The 27,159-nt window shown below is 41.2% G+C and overlaps 1 protein-coding gene across 2 annotated transcripts in view; it reads right to left on the reverse strand.

The window, feature by feature from the left end:
• Positions 1–27,159, reverse strand: part of KCNQ5 (potassium voltage-gated channel subfamily Q member 5) — a 376,112-nt gene that overhangs the window by 56,935 nt on the left and 292,018 nt on the right. For both annotated transcript variants that reach the window (XM_048495892.1, XM_048495882.1), the window contains exons 3-5: positions 18,936–19,062; positions 2,288–2,463; positions 1,359–1,484 (exon numbers count right to left, since the gene is read on the reverse strand). In XM_048495892.1, the coding sequence (XP_048351849.1) occupies positions 1,359–1,484; positions 2,288–2,463; positions 18,936–19,062 (429 nt within the window). The remainder of the gene's footprint in view (positions 1–1,358; positions 1,485–2,287; positions 2,464–18,935; positions 19,063–27,159) is intronic.

Raw genomic sequence — 27,159 nt, forward strand, 5'->3', positions numbered from 1 at the left:
TATGGGTGGAAGCGTCATCGCCATACGACTCGAGACCTAATCTTATGGCTGTCTCTATCATCACCTGAGATGCAGTCAAGATGGGTCACTATTATGGCAATGCCAGCATATCACTACCTGATATCATGCACTGAAGTTGGAAGTCCTTTCACATAACAGTTTGAAGAATTACATTATGCTGGTAAAAGACACGATTGCCATGAGCTACAGAGCTATAAAGTGGCATCTGAGGGAGTATGAGGGGTGTAACTTGATTTAGGATGGCACAGTTAATTGTCTTGTGACAATTAGATAATTAGATATTTGTGCAACTGCCTTAAGATAAACAACAGTAGTTCCAACAATTATTAAAAGGGCATATGTATTAGTTTTGTGAGTGTAATTTATAAAATACTGTACAGTGTAAGTATAAATGACATAGGTATAGATTTTTTTATGGGGTGGGTTTGGTGTCCCCAGTAGTCATTAGGGAGGAAAGTGAAAGGGAAACCACTCGCACCGCTATTCTGGTCAAGAGGGGCTGCCAAATCGGCCCCCCATGTGACCAGGAAGATAGCAGGGGGTGGAGCTGGGTGTCCTCGACCCTGCCCATGTCGATGATGACAAGGGCGGAGTCAAGGGAGCTCGAAGACTACGAGGCAGCAGGACTTCCTGCTGCCTCGTTGTCTTCAAGTACCCTCGACCCCGCCCATGTCATCGTCATCGACATGGGTAGGGTCGAGGGCACCTGGCTTTGCCCCCTAGCTGCCACTGCCCCCTGCCAGCTGGGTTGGCAGCCGGCAGTCCTTTCTGCCCTCCCCTCTGGGGAGTTCAAAAGAGACTGCCATCCCAGCCTCGAAGACCTGCTTTTATAATCACAGAGGTTGGGGGTGGGGCTTGGGGAGGCATGGCCATGCCCCCAGGGGCAGGTGGGGGCATGGCCCTGCTCCCTGAGCCCCATTCCCAGCCTTTGTGCTTATAAAGGCAGCTCTCCAAGGTTGGGGACGGCAGCCTCTTCTGAACTTTCTGGAGGGGAGGGCAGAAGGGACTGGCTGCCAGCTGGGAGGGGAAGGAAGGGGAGGGGGGCAGAGCCCCATCTCCAGGCAGGTGCTGGTGGGGGCAGAGCCTTGCTCTACCCAGGGGGGCGCCTGGAGATAATTTGTCTCTGGGCATCATTTACCCCCCCAACACCTCTGCTTTCAAGCACGCCCGACATGTAATGGGGGTGTGTGGTTTGAACTCGGGAACCCACCCCTTACCTACATCCTTGAAAAGTATGATGTTAATTTCTTGAACAGTAATAAACTAATACTATTAAAAATACAAGCCTAAAGTCACTGAATATGATATAAACATTAAATCATACATGGTGTACTTACTGTGCCCCACCACAGAGCATCTGCATATGTAGAAAATTGATTATTTTCATCTTTTTCCACCAGGTAGACGAGGAAAGATGAAAAAATGAGCACTAAAAATCCTATGTACCAGGCTGTGATTAATTCCTATAGGACAAAAATAAGAATTAAAAAGTCAGTATGGCAGCTTAGGTAGAAATCAGTAGTACATTTACAGGAATATTTACACGGTATGTTTTATAAACATTTTATCAGTTAAAACATAAAAAACCTCCTTGAGTGCTCAAATTCAAAAGAATCATGCTGCTTCAGGGCTTACATTTTAAAATCCTACATTTTAAAGCCCTCATCAAAGTTCTACTTTAGGCATGCCCTAGAGCTTGGATGGGCCCAGTGAAAATGTATAACTTTTTAATCCAAACAGTAAACAAACCTCAATGCCAGGCCAGAAACCTCTTCTGAAACTCTTTTCAGCGCCCAAAGAGACTTACTTTGCAGCATGGGAGCTGCTATTCAAAAAAACACAAGGTCAAAACCTCCAGGCGGAGGAAAGATGGCATGGTATAACCTGATCTCATCAAGTCTTGGACGTTTAGTGGGGGTGGTATGTAGGAGACCACCAAAGAAGAATCTGCGGAAGAAGGGAATGGCAAACCTCTCACTTGCCTTGAAAGTCCCTTGCTGGGGTTGCCATACGTCAGCTGTGACTTGACAACACTTACATATGTAAAGCTCCCTGGAGTGTGCATAAGCAGTTGAATAGTTCTTTTACTCCTGGTCTTAGAATAGTTAAAATATATATAACCAATTATGAAAGTTCTAAGTAATGTTCTGAATAATTTTAAAAAGTGTAGGAAATTTTAACTCTTCATTGGAATCGTCTGTTTTCTATCTTAGTATAAATCACAATGCGAGACATTCAAATGGACAACACATGGATGGGTACCTACTTTGCTATGTGCATAAACCACTGAACCTAACAATTTCCAAGTTCCTCCTCTTCGGTCCATGCGCACCATACGAAGGATCTGTAGGAAACGAAGACTTCTCAGTGCTGATGTTGCAAAAATGTTACCCTGAGTTTTTGCAGAAACAACTGCTATTGAAGCGATGAGTACAATTATGTCTGAAAGAAATACATTACAAAATATATTAATGTAAAACTGATCAGTAATATACTGTGTGAAGACACTTAAAATTCTGAAAACACACAAATCTGTGTTTATTTGGAATGCATGTCTAGCACTAAAGGAAGAAAGCAGGTCACTTTCTAAGGACTCGAGCAAGTTTTGTACCTAATCCGGGAAAATAAACTGTAATACTGAATCGTGGAATTAACATTTAAGCGATGCAGTTAAAACACTTTTTAAAGTTTTTTTTAAAAAACCCAAAGAACCTTGAAAAACAATAATGCCATAAGAAGTATCCTGTATGGATAAAGCTTTCAAGAGAAATGGAAAAATTTAAGTATCTGAAAAGCAAAGCAAATGGATTTAAGAATATCCTTACATGTTAGGAAAAAAGTATCAGTTAACCAACACTAAACCCTGTCAAAGCAAATGCCCTTCCATCCAATGTTGGTAGAATAGTTTGCCTGCAAAAGGACTTCTATTAAGCACTGTTTAACATGCATTTAAAGACTTGTACAATAGGGCACTCATCTGATTTGTATATGCCAGCTTCCAGAGACCAAACTGGAAACAATTGTTTAAATCAAAATTATAGGCAATTCAGGCTATTGTCATATATATATTCTTGGGGTGTGGGGAAGATTAAGTACAGAGTGTGATTCTTGGTTGGTCTTTCTGTTTCTCCCCCACATCACTATTTCTATGGTTCTCCCTCTCCAAAACACCTCCTGTTACTCTTCCCCTCCAGTGTTATACTGCCACAAAACGCCACCCCCAAATTCCTCTGCCCCCACCACCACGCCGCAGCTCCTGCAACCCCCACAACAAATCTTTTCCTCCTCAGAGGCCCCTTCTGCACAGTACATGTACAGCGGGTCGCAGTTGGAATAAAGTAACCCACTTTCCTGTCTACGCATTCACGTGTCTCCGTGCCGTGGGCTCTGTGCACATCGGAGCCCACGGAATCAATGCGCGCTGCCATCGTGCCTTTGCATGGAAGGCAAATATATTTTTTAATTTACCTCCCACAGATGCGTAGCTATGCAGGCATGCATGAGTGAACCCCCGCAGCCATGCTGTCTCATGATACGACCCTTTGCTCCTGCGTGGCTATGCTGATGTAATCCGGGAAATAATTTTTTAAAAGGAACGCGCAGCCAAATAAAGCATCTCCCTGCCTGGCTTTCTGTTTTGATCTATGAAAGTACAGCAAACAACAATTATAATAATAAAAAGTATCAGTTAATGATTCAAACCTTAAATTAACAGCAGACAAAAATACCCACTGACTTTGAAAAAAGATAAAAATAGCAAATTATACTTTAATATAAATTATAATAGCAAAATATAATTTAATCTTTAACATTCTCAAGAGAGAATCTTATCTAGACACAATTGCGTACAACATAAAAATTGAAAACCTGACAGAAATGTTTTCATCTGGCACCTGAAACACAGATACCAGAATGATAAACAGTTTCACAGACAGCATGTTACCATTAAAAGGGGCCTATCCTTTATGATTGATCACCCACCTCACCTCTGCAAAAGATGACATCCTCAACAAGGCCACTAATTTAATTGGCATGATTACATATATTTGATAGTAGAATTGAGTTAATTTTATGCCTATTAAAGGTTAATAAAGATAAAGATAAAGAATTGAGTTAATATTATTACTGAGATTTTCCAGATTTTCCTTGCTGCTGGTGTAGATGACAAAAGATGACATTAATACATCATTAGTGGATGCCTGGCCAATTCATCTTGGTTTTGAAAAAAAGAAGCACACATACGCATATCCCTTGATAAATGAGCTAATGTCTGAAGTGGTAAAAACATATCGTTTGGGATAAGAAAAGGTTTGTTCAGCTCACAAACTGTTTCTGCACACAGACAGGCAAGTTTTCCCCCACCTACTGATAAACTCTTATGATTCTTTTGTAACCAGTCCTATTTAAGGCAACCTTTTTGGCTGAAGTACTGAAACACATGCAACATCTACCTATGATGATGTTGGTGGGCTGGCAAACAAAGGCAGGGAGAAGGATTGTACTTGACCAGATATGCTTGGAGCAAGCCACTGCTGCCAGTATCTCAGGGATTCGCCTTGCATTTGACTGGCGATGGTGCAGTTCTTGGACAGGCAGAAGGCATGCCTGCTGTTTATTCAGCACTGCTGGCTGAAACAGTGCTGCCAAAGTGTTGGTTGCTTGAGTGGAGATCTGACCTTGAGTGTCAAACAATATGGTGTAATATAGTGCTAGGATGCGTCCTGGGGATTGCCTGTCTGCTGTAAGATTCAGCAGACTTCCACTGCATCAAATGGAAATTTGTGTGACTGAAAGATTTAAATACTCCTACAATATGAAAAGTTGGTCTAATAAAGGATATGTTTTTGTGTTACTTTGCATCTTGTATTCGCTGAGACTGATATAATCTTATTCCAACCAAATACTGAATTGATTTTGAGCCATATAATGGAATTTATGCAAATGTTCACACCATTCTTGGTAACAAGTCAGGAATCCCTCTTTTATTAACCAGAAATAACCACATAATTTTTAATAAACAAGTGAGAAGAATGTGAACTTTTACAAACCACCTTTAAACTTTTCACATACAAGTGCGTATACAAATCAGTTTAACTCTCTTCCTCACTCAACTGTTGCCATTAAACCACCATTCTATTGACCTTTCTACCTTTCTGTTTTGGCAGCCATCTTTTCTCTACCAATCATATGAGACTCAGCCAGTAAGTCATCCCTAAAATAAGACAGCCAGAACAAAAGGGGGAAGATCAGTTGTAATGCCACAAAATCTCATTATGCTCACTGGTAACAATGGTAGAGAGAAATGTACTCTCTATTTAGCTCCCAGACTATTAATAAGAGCTTTTCAGTAATTAATCAAAGGGGTACTTTAGTACAAAAGTTCTGGCAGCCTTAATGTTCAAGCCGTAAAATCAAGTTACCATCATAAATCTCAGTTCAATTGTCTCCAACGCACCTCCTCCCCCAGTCGTCCCTTATTTGGAAATGTTCCAGTTCTTAACAATTTTTTCTTTTCACCTATAGAAAATCAAGGAGCAGCCTGGTAAATAAGAATTCTGTGTTCCTTCGAATAGCTAGCTCTACAATGAAAGTTAGAATGAAACTCCAAGTTGAACCTTTGCCCACCAAAGACTAACACTGGCCTTTTCCACACATGTTGTTTATCTTGCACCAGATGCTACATTTTTTCTTTTAAACCTTTGTTTAGTTCTGAAAACACTTTCCTTTCATTTTGCCTCTGTTGTTTTCTGGAGCACTTTTACCACAATGTTTTTTTTTAATCTGTTTGTGAGCCAGCTTCCCTCATTAAACCAGTCTTTATTTCTTCACCATCAATCATCTGGCCCTTAGCCATGCCCCTGTGTAGTCCCAACCTCCCCTTCACCCATTTCCTCCTCCCCCTTGTCCTCCGTTTTCAAAGGAATTTTTGCGTGTGTGTCTTTGTCATATCACATTAGCAATGTAATGTCAGGGCATAGACACAAGCCAGATTGACAGTGTGTATCAGTTTTTCCAATTTCATCTCAAATTAGTAATGTAACATTAACAATGCAATCCACTTGGTAGGGAGTGCTGGGCGGCTGGAGATGGCATGACAAAGGCAACCCTATGCTTCCTGCAAAGGGGCTTTGGGTGGTGCAGAAAGGAGGGAAAACATAAAAACCTCCCACTTCCCAAACTGCCCCATGGGCAACATGGGCTTACACTGCACTTTTGTGTGGCATAAGTCTGTAGCTCCTGGGGTCAACATTCCCAGGCTGGAACACTGATGAAAGCCAATTAAACATTGGCTCCACCCCCAGGAACATCCTGGCCCATGTTCCCCCATTCTGACTTCCAAGCAGATGCCTCCACTGCTCTGCGATGGTCCCGACTTCCGGGTTTCACTGCCATAGAGCTAAGGGACAGTCAGCCACTGATGCCTTTGCTCCGTCCACCAGTGGGGTTGTCCATTGTGGCTGTGGATGGGACAAATGTGTTGATGTGACCCTTCGCTGCTCCCCTATGTGCCTTCTGACGGAACCAATACAGTTGTCGAAGGGGGTTAAGAAGGGATGCCTGCTAGCCCCTTTCTTGTTCAACTTCTTTATAAGCTATTGTGTGCAGTGGTTGGAAGACCCAGCTTTTTTCCCACCAGTTCTTGAAGGGAGGTAGATCCCAATACTCCTGTATGCCGATGACATGGCTGTGATGTCTATAACAAAAATTGATGAAAAGAATGCTATCTAGTTTAGCAGAGTATTGTAAGACCAACAAATTAAAAATTAACTGCAGCAACAAAAATCATTGTCTTTGGCAGTAGGAGAAAGAAATATAATTGGCATATAGTGGACCTAGATAGCGTATAAATCTTTTGCCTTTTATACGAATATAGTGTATAAATCTTTCGCCTTTTACTATTTAAATATTTAGGAGTAATACTTCAGGATACTTTATCATGGAAGGCCCAAATAAATTTAACAATGACGCTTTACAAGACGAAAAAAACGTGGTCACCCTGAAATACTCCCCATGGTTTTCTAAGGTTAAAAAGAACAAAAGTTTTGCTTGATACCTCACAAATCTTACAAATGCTAACTTAAGAAAATCATTTACAAGCCTGAGATTTCAAACATTTAAGTCAGAATATTTATTGGGGAGATATGTTAAAAGTTCAAACAAGTCACAATTATGTAGCTTAAATCAGAGTGAGGATTTAATGCACATTGTCCCTTCTATACATTGTCCCTACATTGTCCCTTCTATACATTTATTCAAGCCGAATATCTCAATGACATCTTGATGGGCCTGACAGGCAGTGATGGGGACAAAGTTGGCTTCCTTATGGCTGATGTGTTTGCTGAGGTTACAACCAAAGTAGCCACTTTTATGTTTCTAGCAGCAAAAGTCAGAAATAACTTAACTAAAGCTCCTATTTAAAAAGCGAAGCTGTAAAACTGTCGGTCAATACATACCCATTTGGGTATGCATAATTTTATTTATTTATTTATTTATTGTTTCAGCTTTTATACCGCCCCATCCCCGAGGGGCTCTGGGAATAATAGGATTTTATGCCCGGTTTTGGTAATTGTGATTTTTTTTTGGATTACATGTTTTCAGAGAGTCTTATGTTATTAATTTTAAGAAATTATAATAGCATCCCCTCCTACAAAACATAAGTGAAATAAGGTTGATTTTCATAGTCCCTTTTTGTATGAATAATTGGATTTTAAATCAGGTATATGTAATTTTATTTTTCAAATTCTAGCTTTCAGGTTTTTAATGTGTTATATGTTGTTATAAATACTAACAGTTAAATGAATTACTATTTTAAAAGTAAAATTGTGATTAGATTTAGATTATATCATGTGCTTATGTATTTAGCATTTTAAACCTTTTAGGTCAAATGTTTCTTGGGCTATCGTATGCGTATAAGGCTTTAAGCTAATAAACAATATTGGACTGGTATATTGGTTTGGTATATTGCTATGTGCATTCGCTGTAAGGCAAAGATGCACTATGTCTATTATTAGGAGCAAGTGAAATTGACAAGGAAACTTGTCTTTGCAGGATGAAATAGACAAGGGACTACAATATATTATTGCAGCACTAATTTGGCCAAAAATTTTGGTTCTTTTGTGTGCGTGAGTGCGTGAGTGCGTGAGTGTGTGTGTGTGCGTGTGCGTGTATGTACTAGGTGTTTCTCCTCCTTCAAGTAATGGTGCCTTCTCTAGTTGTTTTAGCTCCCATTTTGGGTTGGTAGTTTTCATTAGTAGAAATGGAGGTTGAGACATTTTTGAATTGCTGCTTTAAAATGAAACTGTGCAGTAACACTAGAGCACCTGCACAAAATTTTTAAAAAGTTGGGGAGGGTTGTTCTTCTGTGTCACAGATCAGGAATAATATGATTTCAGTAGAGTGAATGCAACTGAAGAGACAGGAGGGAAAATGACGAAAGGAATGGAGGTGTGTGGAATGATTTCACAGGAAACATTTCTAAGACAGAAGGGCCCATTATGAATGGAACACTTGTCTCTGGCCCTCTCTGCTCAGTGGGCTTGTAGTGGGCTCTCCTCATGTTTGTCTGTTGATATGCAAGGAGGCACCTAGGACTCCTTCCCCCTCTCTGGCCCCCCTCATGACGCCTATGTTTGTCATACAAATCTGTATTACACCTATGTTGGTCATACAAATCTTTATTACAGTTGTATTTCCATTATGTAATCCCATGTGGCTGCAGGTTAATGATTTGACCTTGTGGCATGGGTCTCTGCTATGTAATTGACAGTCTAGGTACCAACTTCATGAGAGAAATCCATGTGATTATGTCACTCATATACAGGCATCAATTACTTGGGACTGCATTGTGGAAAATGGGATCCAACATGACTGCAGCTCCTGGGAAGCAGAGCTGTAGGGAATTGCGCCCACGGCACGTGTGTGCCTGTGCCCCTGCCACACCTACACCCGCTCCCGCCCGCCACACCACGTCCCCGCACCAGCATACCCCCTGGGCAAGATGCCCCCTGTCCCCTGGGTGCTACACCACTGCTGGGAAACTTTCTGGAGACAGAGAAACTGAACTGAAGTTGCCTGAGAGTCACAATCTAGGACCACCAGAACAATCTGAGAAAAGGGTGCCGACCATAAACAATTGTGCAAATCTATCCTAAGTTCAACTTTAGCAGATCCAAAACACTTCTTTTCCCTTACTGGTAACATTAAGTTGTAAAAAAACAACAATTATATTGGGGAAAAATTATAATTTCTCTCATTTTTCCTCCTTCATGAGAATGCTAATATAGCTAACATGGCGGCTTTGCTGGGTTTGGGAAATGTTTACATTGGTATTCACTAAGGATATGATATATGCTAGTCCACAATTAATCTTATGGCACTTAAAGGAGAAAATCGTCAGTCTTTTTTTTTGATGGCTTATTTTTAAAATGTTTTGCAAGAGATCTAATTTTAACTCTGCTGGTTTGTGTGCCAGCTTTTCATCCTTTAGAAATGCTGTTTGCTTGAAAATATGATGGCATGTTCTAAGTGAGGCTATTTGATACACTTTTTTAAAAGTAGGGTTTTTAATACACCATTATTAAGTTTTATTTTTTGTGGTTTCATTCTACCTTCTGTTCAGCATGAAGTCTACAAAACATGGACAGGCATTTTAATCAGTTTCATAAAAGGTATGTAGGTGGGTAGCAGACCTAGCATCCTTGTTCCTGCTCCACATATATTTGAGTTGTTTTCACTCTGGATACATCATCTGAACATGGCTACAATGTGATAATGTTAGGTCTCATGAATTATGCTTGATCAGGATTCATCAATGTGGCACCCTCCAGTGCTTCCCTTGGCAGCTAGCCAAGCTTTTCAGAACGTGAGTGGGATATCTGCAAAGCTGGACTTGTTATTAGCAGTTCTCATTCAAATGAGAGGATCTTCCATGGTTGCAATAGTAGCAGCAACCAGTGGAGGATCAAATGAACTTGGAAACATCCAGGTTTGTCCTTTCATTTCCTCTGTAGGTTTTCCTTTTATTCCCCTTCTCTTTGTCCCTTCCTTCCCACAATTATTTTGAAAAATAAAGAGGGAAATATTACATTTGGTGCTACCCAGAGGCGGAGCTTCCATGGGGACATCTGGGGACAAATGCCCCGGGCGGCCATTGTTCCATCACGTGGGGGGGGCAGAAAATTGCCCCCACACCCCTCCTCCTTGACTTGGGGTGCTTAGCACAACCTGGACTAGCAGTAAATGGCAAGTGAGGAAAAAAGTAAGTCTCAGCTTGCCCCATGCCTTTTAGGCCCTGCTCTCTGCCTTCCGCCCTTGTCACTGCCTGGAGAGCCCCACACTGCGCCCTGCCAGGCAAGCCCTCCCCACCTTCCCCCACCCCTGCAAGCCCTCTCTGCCTCTCCACCACTCTCAGCAAGCCAGCAGGCCCTTCCCTGCCTCCCCCCACCCCTGCGAAGAAGCCTGGGCCCTCCCACCCCCACCCTAACCTACAGCTTCCCACCCTGCCACCCCCAAGTCTCATTTTCTAACCTTCCCCACCCTTAACCTCACTTTGCCTCCCCCACCCCAATACTAACTCCTCACCCTCATACACATCTACCAACTCCCCAGTCACTTTCTACCCTTCCCACCCAATCCTAATCTTTCCACCCTTCCCCACCCCTAGTCACACCTTCCAATCCTCCCCACCCAAGCCTTACCTTGTCAACCCTCCTACCCCCAGCCCTCACTTTGCCACTCTCCCCCACCCCAATACTAACCTGACAACCCTCCCTACCTTCATACTCATCTACCAACCCTCCCCTCCCCTAGCCACACCTTCCAATCCTCCCACCAACCAATGCCTTACCTTTCAACTCTTCCCCACCCCAACACTAACCTGCTAACCCTACCCACCTTCATGCTCTCCTACAACCATCCCTCACTCCTAGTCACACCTGCTTGCTGTGCCAGCAATTTGGGAGTGGGGCTCACCACCAGCTCTCAACATTCCAAAGGTACTAGATGGCTGTCAATGGTTAAATGTTACTTGGAAAAAAGGAGAACGGGACAGATGACACTTGCTTGGTGTAAAAATTCCACAGTATTTAAGGAGTTTAGTTTTATTACAGGTTTAGTGCAAATAGCTATACTGTGTAGGAACATTGTCTCATACTGGAAGATCAGTCTTTCATACTGACTAAGTTAAACTGGAGGACAATAAGGCTACACTGAATCTGGATTAGAACTGCTCCAATCTTTGATGTACAAGAATTATTAGAAAACATGCAGCAGACTTTTAAACTTTGCATTCCATGTATTTAATATAATCTACTATCAGCCCTACTATAATATAGAAGATCACTAACTGTTACTAGAGAGCTTAAAAATGCTAAAGTAGATTATTTTGCAACCATTTTTACAATTAAAACATTTGTTACTATTTTTTATATAATTTTATGGCATAATTATTGCCACAGCTGTTCATTAAGAACTGTAGTTTGCATTCGCTTGCTCAATGAGCTGATATTATTTATTTTTCTATTACAATAACCAGCAAGATGTGCAAGATCAGCAGTGACATCATAATAAAGCATTGAAGTAAAATTCTTTACTAGAATTTTGTGATGTACCAGACTTAAGTTGATTTTTTTTCGTCTGACCTTCACTTGAATTAACCCTGCTGAAATACAACAGTTCCTAAAAAAGAGAGTTCTCATAATGGGAAAGTAAGAAGATGAAAGGTCAAAAAAATGCTCTTGCCTTGGTTACCTGACCTGTCTGCATTTATTTCAGAGAAGAAAAAAGGAAAATGCTTGGCCGTGCTGCAAAACATATCGCCGAACTAGCACACCTTTACAAGCCTTTCTTCACAGGTCGCTATCTTATCATTACCAATACAGTGAGCGCTGGTTTTTTACTTGGAACTGCAGATGTACTTCGGCAATGTTTGGAGAGAAGAGAAAAGCCCAAAAAAACCTGGGACGCTGTCCGTACAGCTCACATGTTTATAACAGGATGTTCTATAGGCCCACTGTTTCATTACTGGTATTCCTGGATAGACAAAATAAACCCTGGAAGAGGAGCTAAAGGTATTAAAGTTGTCATCATAAAGGTAGTAATTGATCAGGCCTTTGCTCCGTTTTTTGCATGTTGGTATTTCATGGAAATGGGGTTGCTCCAAGGTCAAGGTGTGACCAAAAGCTGGAATGAATTCAAAGAGAAATTCTGGGACTATTATTCGGCAGAACTCTGTTTGTGGCCAGCAGCTCAGATGATCAACTTTCTGTTTCTCCATCCCAAATACCGAGTTTTATTTGTGAATGTAGTAACATTGGGATGGAATGTCTATCTTTCATACCTCAAACACAGAACCAAAGAAGACTGAAGAAGTGAAAGACAGATCAATTTAATTTAAATAATTAGGATGGATGCAAATATATATGGAACTGAAGATATATCCATCAAATTCTTTCTTCCATTCTCTTTGGATTAATAATCTCCTGATTCTCCTGATTAATAATAATTGAATATGAAGTATCTCCTGCCCTGAGGGATGCTGTACTATTAGACAAGATGAGGTACATGATCGCAAAAGAATAGTAAACGATATACATTATTTAAGTTATTATTGAATTTTTACTGTTTTGGTGTGCCATTTGGAGTTTTCTATTTCTGTTTAGATATAATTAGTGGGGCCCGGCCACACGTTGCTGTGGCAACTGTCCTTCTCATCACAGTCCGCAACCCACACAGATGTCCATGCAGGTCCAATGATCCACAGCATAGCCTTTTGGGGTGGTCAAATGGAATCCCTCTTTCCCTTTTCAATTCACATTATTATATAGTGGTGTCTTGGTTTTTTTGTATAAGGTAAACCCTTCCCATTCCGCTGTCCATGAGGCTGGTTGACACGCACAGTCCTGACTTGGGTAAGGCAGAACTGGGGCCAGGAGGCTATCCCAGTCAGGCAGCAGAGGCAGGGTGGTGAGGCACTCAGATCGAGGCCAGCTCCCTGGGTTCTTAAAGGGCCATGTGCAAAAGAAGCGGAGCCAGTAGTGTTGGTTCACCCCCACCCCGTGGATTTTCTTAGAAGAAAAAGGCAAACTCCAGCTTGCTTTTAGTAAAAGAGAGCTGTGGCGAATATGGGTGATGAAGTGGATAAGTGGTGGTTGAATGTGAGGGAGGGCAGAGTGAAGTGTGTGAGGATGAGCTGGATGTGTATGAGAGTATGTGTGTTGTGTGGTAGCAGTGGGTGAGGCACAAAGAGTGAAAGGTACCTGTGTATGGGGGGGAACCCCACCTGATGTCTCACACAGCAAAGTGTGTATGTGTTTCACTTCCACACATATTACCTAACAGTATTACCTATTTACTGTTTTCAATGCTCATCTCTGGCCATCTGCACGAACATTCTAAGGGCATACCAACCCCTCAGGCCACAGACATGCTGCACGAACAGTCGAAGGGTGACGGTTAAATACAGCCAGCTTCATGGCCTGGTGTGCCAGGAAAAAGATGCTTTACCTGGCTCAGGTATGGACTTTCAGGGATTTGAAGGTCCGATTACCTACCCACAACAGGGAGGACCGTCATGTGAAAATTTGGGGGCAATCCGTTCAGCCGTTTCAGCATTAGGGCATGACTAACAAAGTCACTGTTATCTTTTTATATATATAGATTAATCAATTAAGAGAAATTTTATGCCATCTCTCCAGCAAATTGCCTATGTGGTTTACAATTTTTTTAAAAAAAGAATTAATTAACATATAGCAATAAAAACATAGATCACAGTCTCATGGAATAGCTTAAAATAATATCCAGACTAAAATAGTATTAAAAGATTAAACTCTTGATTAGTAGCCTGGGTGACCATTTTGACCTGGCACCTTAAAGAAAGCATATGCACCTCAAGTGAAGGGCATTCCATTAGCAATCATCCACTATTGAAAAATTCCAGTCTCTGGTTCCCATCTGCCTCACCTCTGATTGTGAGATAGATCTTAACCAGTGGGTTGGACAACATGGGAGGAAGCAATCTTTGCTCATATCATAAGGAAAACAAACAATCCACGATTTCTTCAAGATGAGAACAGATTTTGGAATTCCTTAGGTTTCCATACTTTCACCCTATTCCCCTTATGTGCTGACTGAAGGCTCTTGATTTAGAACTAACCACAATTTCTTATGACAACTGAATTAAACATTTGAACAAACTGCAGTTTATTTTACAGATATAAACCATGATTCCAAACTATTTCTTAATCTTAATTTCAGACCCCAGTTTGTAGGCAAGAAACAAACTGCAGATTGAAAAAGCACTGGATTTGGATATCACAACAAACTGCAATTACCGGTAGTTCTAAATTAGAAAGGCTTCCATGGAATACAAGTAAAATGGGGACAGGGAATGTGAGCTAGAGGACTTTATGGCTTTTGTTGTTGTTATAAGCAAATAATGACTTGTTTATGACTTCTGAATGCAGTCTCAGGCTGTTTCCGCACGGGTGGAATACAGCGTCCCAGGGACGCTAAAAACAGCGTCCCTGGGGAGGGGTTTGCACAGCCGTCGGCCTCGCAACCCCCGAGTGGTGCGAAGCCACTGTTTCCGAACTTCGCTACCTGAGCAAGGTATTTTGGAAACAGCAGCTTCCAACCGCTGCCGTGCGAACAGCAGCGGCTGGAAGGCGCCATTTCCTCCCCCCCTTTCCCGAACACCTACCTTGTCTCCTGGCTTCCGACTTGTCGCAGAGGCCAGGGGACACGCCCCCCTGGCCTGTGACTCCAGAGCCATCACTCCAGGCTGCGGGTGTGTGTCCCCTGGCTTCTGCGACGAGCTGGAAGCCAGGAGACAAGGTAGGCGTTCGGCGACAGCGCAGCCTGTGCGAAAGCTGTGCTACTACCTGCCGCCCTCCCGGGACTGTCCATGTGAACGGTCCTGGGGTGTGTGTGTGTGTTGCATTGTTTATGCCGACACCCCCCCCCCCCACACACACACACACCGTTGCAGTGTGGAAAGGGCCTCTGCTTCAACATCAAAATACTTTAGACCATTTTGTCTATGCCTGTTTAATGCGTTATTATAAGCTGGTGAGAGCAATGTAGTTGCTTGTGATCTTCTCCAGTTCACTACCCGGCCATTTTAGTAGAACTTGCTCTGTGTTTGTTCTTTCCAACTGGAATATTAATGAAATGTAGGGAACTTATGCATGGTGTACATAATAATATTATTTTTATTTATTTAAAATATTGATATGCCTTACTGTCTAACTTGGGCCCTCCACAAGACAAAAAGTTAAAAGACATTAAATATCAACTTTTTAAATGGTGCATAAGTAAAAACACAATTAATACAAACAGCAGAGTCAGTAAGTGAATTACACATTTTGTACACATTTTTATTAATCCAATGCTGTTTAATAATTTACCCATCAAAAACAGTCAAGAAAAGTATTTATTTTAAAGCAGAACCTTCGTATGTCTTCCCTCCCACATTGTGGGAGTTAGGGGTGCAGCACTCCCTGCAATGAGGAAAACCACAATAAATTGTTTTTGCCATCTCCAATCCTTTTCCCTGCTTCCAGCTCAAGCCCTACCCCTGGGGCTGGGCTCTTCCTCCCTCTGGCCCTCCCTTACACCCTTTGACCCCTTAATGACACTAGGTTGCATCACACCTGCCTCTGGTGGCTCCTGATGGCAGCCTGCTGCCTCCTCCGCCTCTCTCCTGCCCTGGGTCTCCAGGTAAATGTAGTTCAGGAGTTGTATTGGGCAGCAACTTCTGCAGTCAGTCAAAATCATGATGTGGCAAGTGACGATGTGGGAGGCATGACTGTATGTTCCCCCTATGCTCCGTCATGGCAGTTTTACTCCTCTGAAGAGGGCCTTCTGCAGGTGCCATTGCTTTGGCTTCTATCATATGGAATGGGATGCATGAAAAGGTCAGGAAGGCTCACATTCTCCTGGCTTTTCATAAACTATGAAAAACCGAATGATTAAAGAATGCTTTTCTATGTGTGTAATAAGGTTGCACTTTAGGATCAGACTATATAATTTTGAATCATTTAATGCATCATGTTAATATTTATGCTGTGCCTCCATTCAGGTTTTGGATTTCTAGTTGGTCTACCAGCCTAATCCTATTGCATTATTTATTGAATGTCCCACCCTATTGATTGTATTGACTCACTCTGTGTAATCCACCTTCAATCCCAGTGAGAAAGGCAGACTATAAACAAACAAACAAACATTAATTAGCAGGGAATGAGTTGCTTTGAAAATGTCACTGCTATATTTTCCTACAGCACATGCCCCATTGATTTTCCTAATTTCAAATATTGTCACAGCTGGTATGTGGATAGGAAGCAATTCTTTTATCCCATACTCATAATCCAGAAACAAACTACAGGCCTTTTCCACACAGGTTATTTCCAACACATCTTGCAGCCAAATGATATATTTTTATTTTAATTCCATATCCCCCCTCCCCCATTTGGGTCAGGAAATTTTTTCCCTTCATTTTTTCCCTATTGAGCACTTTTACCACAATGTTTTTTTTATCTGTTTCCAACTCATATTAAAACAGTCTTTATTTCTCCACTCTACCAAACACCTGGCCCTTATCCACTCCCCTGTGTAATTGCCCAACCTCCCCTACAGCCATTTTCTCCTTGCCCTCCATTTTCAAAAGTAAATTTTATTTTTTTTCTCTATTGCATTAGTGATGCAATGTCAGAGCATAGACACAAGCCAGCTCAATAGTCTGTATCTGCTTTGTTAATTTCATCCTGAAGGAGTGATGTCATAGTAAGGTGAAGATACAATATGTCCAAAGTTAGGATCAAGTGAAATTGAATGGCAAGTTGTTTCTGCAGGAGGAAATTGACAAGAGACAAATGCAGTAAAGCGCCATTGTTACTGTGGCAGTTCCTTGTCAATTTCCCTCTGCAAAAGCAACTTTCCCTGTCAATTTCACTTGCTCCTAACTGAAGACACATTGTATCTTTGCCTTATTGTGATTTTATTCATTTGGGATGAAACTAACAAAGCTGATATAATTGACCTGGCCCATGCTTGTGCCCTTATGTTACATTGATAATACAATAGATCTTTTAAAAATAACCTTTCAAAAAAGGAGGATTAGGGAGAGGAGGAAATGGCTGTATGGTAGGGTTATTCTTTTGTGTCACAGATGACATCTCACCACCATTGGGAATAATAGGTTTTCAGCAGTAGAACGTAGAATAAATTCAACTGAAGTGACAAAGGGAAAATAACAGAGGGAACAGAGGAGTGCAGAATGATTTCACAGAAAACATTTCCAAGACACAAGGGCCCATTCTACACAGCAAATTTAAAATGGGTTGCAGTCATGATAAAGGAACCTGTTTTCCTATTTTCACGTTCACATACGTGAAATTGAAGGCCACGGAAACAATCTGGGTTGCTGTTGTGTCTTCCCACAGAGATTATTCTCTTTTTAAAAATTACTTGCCACAAATGCGTAGCTATGCAGGCATGCACGAACGAACCCCCACAGCATGATATCCCATGATACGACCAGCTGCACCTGCATAGCTGTACAGATGCAAACCACAAATTTTTTTAAGAGGAAAAGGGGCCTCCTTGCCAGGCCATTTGCTAGGGAGTGGCTCCAACTTGGGATTTTTCAAAAGGATTGCTTGTTTAGTGATTTTCAAAAAAATCAGGAATGGGGAAAACACGGGCAGACTTGTTTTGGGGGCGAGACCTGTGCAAAGTCTCCCCCCACCCCAACGGGTTATATAGTGCCCTGCACTCTTGTTTCTTGGCCTGTGCAGAATGGGCCATGGTCCGACCACTGGGAAAGTCTGTGATAAGTTGTGCATGTAGAAAAGGCCATAGTAAGAGATTAACAGGCTTTTCCAGACCAGGCAAGAATTAAGTTGTAGACCTCTCCTTCCTTGCCAGTTCTGGACTACTAATCCAATCTCTTGCCTCTACCCCATGCACATAGCTGTTTTAAAAGTAAATTTAAAGAGATGCCAGATCTGATCATGGATCTCCAAAGTCTCATAAAGTTTGAATCTGAAACTTAAAGATGACAGTTAGAATTTATCTAACATATCAATATTATAGGGGTGAACTGAGTTTTGTTATACTGGACAACTGAGTTTTGTTATATTGTTATACTGTTATCCTCTGCCATGTTTCAATCTAAAGTCCACCTTCATTACTCAATCACATTGTATATTGCAGACAAACAACCAAAAAAAGAGCCTTCACACAACCTGACTGCTCACAAAAATATCCAATTTCCTTGAAATTCCTCCCTAAATCTGCACTCACAGGTCTCAACAGAATCTCTTTTCCACTATGCCCTTTAGGATTCCCCCCCCCCCCTCCTTAAAGGTGAGCAAGGATTCTTTTTCACTGTTGTTCTCATCAAAGTCCTAATGGGCCTAAGAAATCCTTATAAAACTAACACCTCTTTTAGGTCTAGATGTGAGAGGCCTACAGAAGGGGAAGCATGCTTCTGGAAGATTAAAGCCAGGGTAAAATAAAATGCTACAAGGGATGCTAGTATAGAAAAACCATCAATCATTCTGATGAAAAACAGCAACAAGTAGACATTCAGGTAAACAGAAGCTACAACAAGGACACAGGCTCTCAATCTCACCTTTAAAAAGGAAAAGACATGCAACCTTCTTTGCCATCAGTGGCATTTTCTAGTCAGTAAATCAGATGCATATGATATATTCTAGACAAGTATAAATCTTTTCCTTTCTAGAAAGATTATGGAAAATCCATGTACTTATCAAGATCATAGCCATTTACAGTTGATTTCTGACACATACAATAATGATGGCAGGTAGAATTTTACTCTTCAGGTTTTCACCCAAGCATGAGACAGATGATTTTGTTGTCATTTATAATGAAGTTAGCCTCAGCTGAATACTTACCAATTACACAGAATGGTTTCCTTGCAAATCGCAGCCTTCCTTGCCATCCACGGTATCGACAACAGCAACCAGCAGACCAGATGCGTATGATAAATTCGAATCCAAAGACAACAATCATGACAGACTCCTAAAAGGGACAAATAAGAAACACAGCTGGTGAAGTCAACAGCGTAAAAAACAGAAGCAAATGCTTGTCAGTACTGGCTAATTAATCTCAAGCAGCTGGAATGTAAATGGCACACTGTAATAAAAATGAAATGACATACAATCAGAACTTAAAAACCTACATCTCCACATAATATTTATGTAGTGTACAAGACTGCAGGTGTCAAAAATTTTAGAGTCTCCCTTGATATAAAAAATAAGAATATCAGAAAAAGAGATAGATTTGAACCTTAGTCCTTGACAAGCTTTAATTTTTAATTGGCAGTCTTTTACGGCAGTAAAGGTAACAGTTTATGTGAGAAAATATTAATAAATGTCATCCCATATTCAATCTATAATGGTATATTCTAGAATATCCTCTATCATTCATGTATAATTTAGTTCCGAGTTATGGAAATTTCAAATTATCTTAGTCTATAACCTGAATTCAGGCAGCTTGTGCTTCAAAACAGATTCTTTTAGAGCAATAAATATTGCATGATTCTAAGCCATCATTACTAGCACTATGATCACACCTTTTTTGTCCTCCTGTCTCCAACAGTGTAACCCGGAGGGAGGAGGGAAGGGAACTGCTGAGGGGGCAGCATGACCCCTGTGCCAACATAAATACTATTTATGCCAGCATAAGGAGTATTTACACTGGCTCAGGGGCATTTATCTGATTCTGGGGAGCCGCATGGCAGGACAACACCAGGTGCAAACACAGTCATGGCACCAGCACTCCTCCAGTATAGGAGCTTGTGCCAGTGCCAAAGGGGGCATTCCCCAGGGGTGGAGTCAGCTTTAGTCATCTTCTTGTGCCCTTTTGGCCCAAGAACCACAACCCAACACCCCCCCCCCCCATTGCCTGCTCAGAGTTATTCTGGCAAAAACATAGGCACATTGTGCTACATAGAGGAATTTCACAGAAGTCAAGAACCGTCTTTGGAGGCATCCACAACCACACCACAACTACCATCCCTTTGCATTGCACTGCCCATTTTGCAAGTTTTGGAATGTTTTCAAAAACTTGAAAAATTGTTTGACCAAAGAGATTAGTTGGACAAATTCACTAGTGTTGTTTCGACTCTATCATTCCGCAGAATGAGGGAGTCAAGCATCAGATCTTGGGACACCACTGAATGTTGATATGGTTCACTATTTTGTTCATTATGTTTTTGTTGCATAGAAAACGAAAATTGGATTTTCTGCATTAGAAACACAAAACATCTTGGGTCATCCAGGAAGTAATACACATCTTCAAGGATCAACATTATGCACCATTTGAATCATTCTAAAGCTCTCTTCAATCCCAGTGTCTATTTTTTTTAATGATTTGTCTTTCTCTGAGGTTTCTCAATAGACATCCAAATAATAGAAATCAAACTAGTAACCAAGACAAGAATAGGTGGGGTGTCTCAATACCACAGAAAATCAACTTTCAAGGAATTGCTGTTATGTGTATTATTTTGAAATGAATAAGAACCCATAAGCTAAATGCAGCACAGACTAAATTGCTAGTAAAAATCCTATTAAGTAGTCTATCAAATAAAAATTAACTTTTTATTTGGCAGGTAATAAAAATATTTTCCAGTCCAAGAAAAAGCTGCTCTGTGTCAGATGACTAATCTATTATCCTTACAGGATGGTATGAAATTTGTAAGACAGTGTTAAAAATAAATTAAACACATGATCCACTTTTGATTTTTTGCTAATAAATCACTCATGTTTTTACTCTGTAAGAAACCATACTTCCTAAACAAGTTAATTTTACAGAATACCTGTAGATTAATAATCTACTGTTCACCAGCATGCTATAATTGCCTATTTGTTGTTTTAGACTGCAATAATGCTCTACTAATTTATTTAATAATACCTCAGCTCCAAGTATAGCACTGTTCATTGTATGCAAGTTAGTGCAGAATGCTGTATCAGTGGCCAGCTACAGGGAGCATATATACCCAAGGTCGGACACATGCTGCTGCACGGTACCTTCTATAATGACCTTAGATACATATTTATTACTTCTACCCTCCAAAAAAATCTAGGGAACATCAGAGGAATTTTATACTTTCTTTCTTCTTATTTCTTTTAACATTTAATCTGAAACCTTAGATAAAGTTGCCAGATTCTGTGCAACTCCCAGAATCTTGCTGAGATTCAGGGATGTGTACTGGCTTTTTAATATAGATTTTAATGTGTATGTATATATGTGTGTGTGTGTGAGTGCATGTATGTGTGTGTGTGACTGTGCATGTTCATGCCTATGCACATGTGTGTGCGCATACACACAAACAGAAGTCTTGTAGCCACTTGGTTCACATATGTTTTATTTGGCTAGTCTATGGTTGTAATAAATGACTGACTGTCTTACATATGTCCTCAGTAATTACACTGATCCAATTTTGAGCCCAGTTCATGGTGTTGATGTTGACTTGAAAGCTCTACAGGGTTGGGAACCAGAGTATTTGAGAAATCATCTTCTCCCATATGTTCCTGCCAGGAATCAAGATTGCAGAGACATGCTATCCTGACTGTCCCATTAATTAAAGATGCTCAGTTGGTGGATAAATGAGAGAGGGCCTTTTCCATGGCAGCTCCACAATTAAGTAATAGCCTCCCCAGGCAGGAGTCCCTTTCCACCTCACTATTGATCTTCAGGAGGCAGTTGAAGACAGTTTTATATAGAACTGCATTTTATTATTGGTTCATTATTGGTTTTATAATTGGTCCTTGAGTTCTGCAAAGGATAAAGTGGCTAATAAATGTTTTAAATAAATAAGCCTACTTTATATATTTTATGACTCTGACAGTGAAGTCACATTGGTTGGATACATTGCCATGAACAATCAAGTTCATCAACTTCCAAACTACCTAGAAAGCAGTGTTTGTGTAGGAGATGTACCTGTGCAAGACAGGTTTTAAGGACTGGGAAGGACTGTATGCTAGGGAGAGACAGGAGTTCGAAGGAGTCTGGCCAATTAAAGGGATAACAGAAAGAAGGAAATAAAAGCAGATAACAAGAACTGGGGTGATGGAGAGATAGGCAAAGAAAGGCAAAGCTGAGGGGAAAATAGGAATAAGAAGGAAGTTCACATGAAGAGGAGGTTGGAGTGGGATCTATTGGCAAAAAGAAGACTGGAGGTTTAGGAGAGTGCCAGGATGCCAGCAGTTTATGCTAGGGCTGGGTCTAGTGGATATCAAAGGGGAGCAGCTGCCCCAGGCACCGGGCAGAGAAGGGGCAGCAGACAGCCTAACTGCTGGGCATACTGCTGCTCAGGCCACAGCAAACTTTTCCTTGCATCTTGCTGTCAGCCAGCACCACCCCAAATCTCACATCTATCATTCTCCTTCTGGCATTCTGCAACCTGGTTCAGAGAATGTAATGGGACACGCCAGTGGGAGTGTGGAGCAAGGAGAGGGCAGAATGGCCTTGCAGCTGAGAGCTCCTTGGATATTCCTCCTGTTCCTCTCATAACTGAGGATGGAAGGATAAGCTTGAGCCACATGCACAGGGAGGAGGAGGAGGAGGAGGAGGAGGAAGAGACATGTGAAAGAAGCTTTGGTGAATTGCAAGAGGCATTCCAACAAAGTGCCGGGCAGCCCAGCCTAGCCCTTCCCTTTCACCAGCATGCCTACAGTAAGTTGGGAATATGGCATAGTGAGCAAACAAGGCTAGCCCGCCAGGCAATAAAGCTTCCATATTTCCCCTGAGCCACTACCTGGTTACGACCTTGTCTTGGCTGCTGTTCAGAGGAGCCTCTGGCTTGCTTGACCCAGGTGCTGCCACATTCCTTCTTAGCAGCTCTGCCTTGCTGGAGCATGTGAGCCACTTGAGACTCATCCCCACATAGGGCAGCCTGGTCTTGCACCAGCTGGGAGAAAACGTCCAGCCAGGTGCAGGGGGCTATAAGTACTGAAATCCTGGGGCAGTGACTGCCAGCTTGTCATGTGCTGGGGGACCAACCTTTAGTGAAGTATTCATCCATAGATGATATGGAATCAAAGAATTCCAATTCACATCCACAACGCATGATTGAGGCAAGTGAAATAGTGATACAGTATTAGTCCACTGATGAAGGCTTCAGTTGAAAATACCAGCTAGTACCGTGAAGCATGTTTTGGATTTTTTGTGGATGTGGCAGTAAATTGGAATTCTTTGTTTCCATATCATCTCTTCTCAACTGGAGAGTCACCACAACAATCTCATTGGGGAGAACGTATACATCAGGATTGTGCTTTAGGAAACTCTACTGGCTGAATTAAAAGACAGCAGCAGTGGAGAGGTGGAAAGGATTCAACCACAGATTGAAAGTATATGTATTCTGATTATACCTCAAGTGGACTAATTTATATATGTGTTATCTGTGCTTCTATCATTATCATGATATAGTAATTTGGTATATATCTTTGGTATTTATAAATAAAACACCTTTGTACTTTTGCGCATTTTTTTGTACTTTATAATTATTTTTAAATTGCACTATCAACAGTTCGGTATGTGGTTCAGTACATCACATTTTAGTGCACCAGCAATTACTAAAATTGATCTTTATCTAATGACTTAATCAATGTTAAGCTTATTTAACACTGATTTAAAATAGGAAACACCTCTACTGAAATAGTAATTAAAACTTCAACTTTGGCAGGAATATGTAGGAAAGGATATTAAAAACAAGGCATATAATCCAGTGGCAGTGAAATGCACCAAACAACAAAACTGACACAAGATATTTTACTGGAGTCCTAACACAGCACAGTTGCTGTCCGAGGGCAGGATCACCCTTGGTCGGAGTGTTTGATCCAATAATCACACTACACTCCTAGCTGGGGTAAATATTTGACCATAGTCATAAATTTATTATACAATCAGAAGCGTGAGGCGCAGCATGGGATTTGATCTGTTCTGTGATATGGCCCTGGAGCTCCAGCGGGCGGGCAGCCTCTTACTAGAGCTATGTTCTGCTGTGAAGCTCCACTGGGTGGTTGGCCACTTGCAAGAGCATCCCGCTGACGTAATGCTCAGCTGGGCAGTTGGCCTCTTGCCACAGCATTCCCCTTCAGCAGGGGTACTCCCAAGCTCCCCCCCTTCGGCCCTTTCATGCGCCAAACCGCAAATGGTTATGACAAGAATCATGCATTAACAGAAATCCAAAGTATTATAGGGAGAGGCGGGCGGGCAAGTCGCTGGCCGGCCTGAGCACATGACCAGCACAAAGGTTGACCTGTGCCTTTATAGGCTTGGTCCAATATCTTTTTTGGTGACGTTGTGGGACAAGCGCCCCAACACCTGTCTGTCCCTTTCCGCCCTTACTGGGACTGGGCTTTGGGACTTTTTCCTGCCCCCACCCCGAGCAGCAACTTCAGTCGTGCGGATTCCCAACCGCTCTTTGGTTCTTAAAGCAAAGAGTTCCAGAGAATAATACAAGTATCATCTTAGCAGCAAGAGGTGGGGGGCAAGGAGGAAAGGGAAAAGATTCCTCTCTCTAACTATACTTATAGAAAATTTCTGGCCATAAACTCCTTGATCAATCATTGAGAAACTTTCCAGGGAGAGTGAGTTCTTCATCCCATACCAGAGTCGCAGCTGAACTGTGTGAGTTAATTAACAGACCTGAGAAGACAGCCTTGATGATAAATCCACCAGTTGGTGTGTGTGTGTGTGTGTGTGCGTGCGTGCGCCTAACACCTTCAGAAAATCAGAGAATAGTGAGTTTAGCTGGAACCAACTGGAAAATTCCTCTGCTGTTATCTTGATAATAGTATCTCCTTATCTGTTCAATCAATTTGTGGAATTTATTGTAAGGATAGCTGAATTAGATTTAGATGAAGGTGGATTGAAGATTGGTGGAAGGATCATTAATTTGAGATATGTAGATGGCCCCACATTACTGGCCGAAAACACAGAAAACACAGAAACAATCACTGGTGGAGATTAAAACAGAAAAGCAGGATTATGGCAGAAAATCAAGGGGAAAAAAGGTATGACTACTGGAGAATTGCACAACTTTAAGCTGACAAAGAAATGGAAATTTTACATGATTTTCTGTTCCTTGGCTCCATCATCCGAAAGGGAAGCTGTAACCAACAAACCAGAAAGGATCTTGAGACTATAAAGGATAGCCATAAAGGAATTAGTAAAGATTCTTAAGTGTAAGGATGTGTCACTGGTGACTACAATCAAGATAATTCATACCATAATATTCTCCATTACTATGTATGTGTGTGAAAGTTGGATAAAGAAGAAGAGTGATAGGAAAAAAGTTGATTCATTTGAAATGTGGTGGTGGAGGAAAGTTTTCTGGATACGTTGGACCACCAGAAAAACAAATCTGTGGGTTCTAGGCTAAATCATCCTGAACTCTCCCTAGAAGCTAAAATGACCAAATTGAGATAATCATACTTTTGACATCCTACAAGAAGACAAGAGTCACTGGAAAAGACAATAATGCTAGGAAATGTTGAAGACTGACAGCAGGAAAAGAGGAAAACACCAACAGAAGATGGAATGATTCGGTGAAGGAAACTATGACCCTCAGTTTGCAAGACTTGAGCAAGGCAGCTAACAATAGGACATTAGGAGATCATTAAGTCATAGTCACTATAAATTGGAAGTGACTTGACACTTAACACACACTTGTTAATGGTGGTGCTCATGTAATTTGTTAAATTACTTAAAAAAAACAATAGCGATCATTTTAGGTGGCAGGTTCATGATATAGGGGGGAAAACATGTCCACAAAAAGCTTTTGTTGCTATATCATGAATTCAATAGAATTTAGAATTCATTTTGGTTAAGAAACCAAAATGAATTCTAAAAAACAATGGACACAATAGATTATGATTTTTTTTAAGAGTTCCACCAGTTTAGCAGTTACTAAAACACATCAAGAAGATTCCTACTTAGGTTCTGGAGAATATGGCACCTTGACTGGTTTGAGTTTCTGCTAGCTCCCTGCAGCACTTTACTGAAAGGGGCAATAAGCCAACATTAATGAAGACTGTCCAGCGCTTGCTTCTCCAGAAGCTCTGGAGACATTCAATTCAACAAGTACACTAATTTGAGTTCATTTTTAACCCACTAGTCTTGGTAAGATTGAGGATCAGAAAGTGAAAGCTTGCCTTTGGCAAAAAAAGCTCCTTGTCCACCTCTCTTCCCCCCCCCCCCCCCCGCCTTTCAGTATATTACTTTTGTTTTCTTTGTCTGTCTTACTGGCTCTGCAACAAGATTTCTAAAGCACTGAAGGATTATTAAAACAACTTTATCAGAACTATTCTTTGGATTGGATTTGAACAATGTGAAGTTGACAATGAGACTTTTAGTATTCTAAATGGATTACAGATTACAAAACTCTTTTCTTGGATTTATAAACACTCAGGATGGACAATAATCTCATTAGAAGGCTGACAATAAACAAGTTGATTTACTCACATGGCAGAGAAAGGTATGTGGAACTCTTTCTGACTTTGAGCTGTGGTGATAAGAGGATCTCAGGCGGATTCCGTACGGGCCAAAAACAGTGGTCTGAAAACGGCGTAAAATGGTTTAAAACGGTGTTAAAGGGTTTACACTGTTTTCACACCGTTTTCACACTGCTGTTTTTGGCCCATGCGGAATCCACCTTAGTGTGATTTATGGGCAGCCAAAGGACCTTCTGTAAAAGTATATGACTGTGGAAAAATCTGCAAGTGAAACTTCATACCATTTTAATAAGTACATTTTCTATGGACTGTGGGAATAAAAGTCTGTCCTGATCTCAAATTCCACTTCTTAACATAATCAAAAAAATTTCTCAGCCTTCTTGGAATCCTGCATGTTTATTCTATATACTGCTGCCACCTTGTGGAACTTTAGAACTCTAGAAATTGCATCTGGATACAAACTGCATCAGTTAAAAAGGTCAAAGAACTGGGAATTATTTAATATTCTGCCTTTATTATTGGGATTAAGTACTACTCTGGTCCCGCCCCCCTCTTTTTGATCTCCTTATTTTGGGGCAAAAATTTCTAAAATGTTTTAATTGATTATGCAACTTCAGTGTTACATACATACATATGCTAAAATGGGTGGCTTCAAAAT

This window comes from Sphaerodactylus townsendi, linkage group LG01, assembly GCF_021028975.2.
Source record: "Sphaerodactylus townsendi isolate TG3544 linkage group LG01, MPM_Stown_v2.3, whole genome shotgun sequence".
Classification (NCBI taxonomy): Eukaryota; Metazoa; Chordata; class Lepidosauria; order Squamata; family Sphaerodactylidae; genus Sphaerodactylus; species Sphaerodactylus townsendi.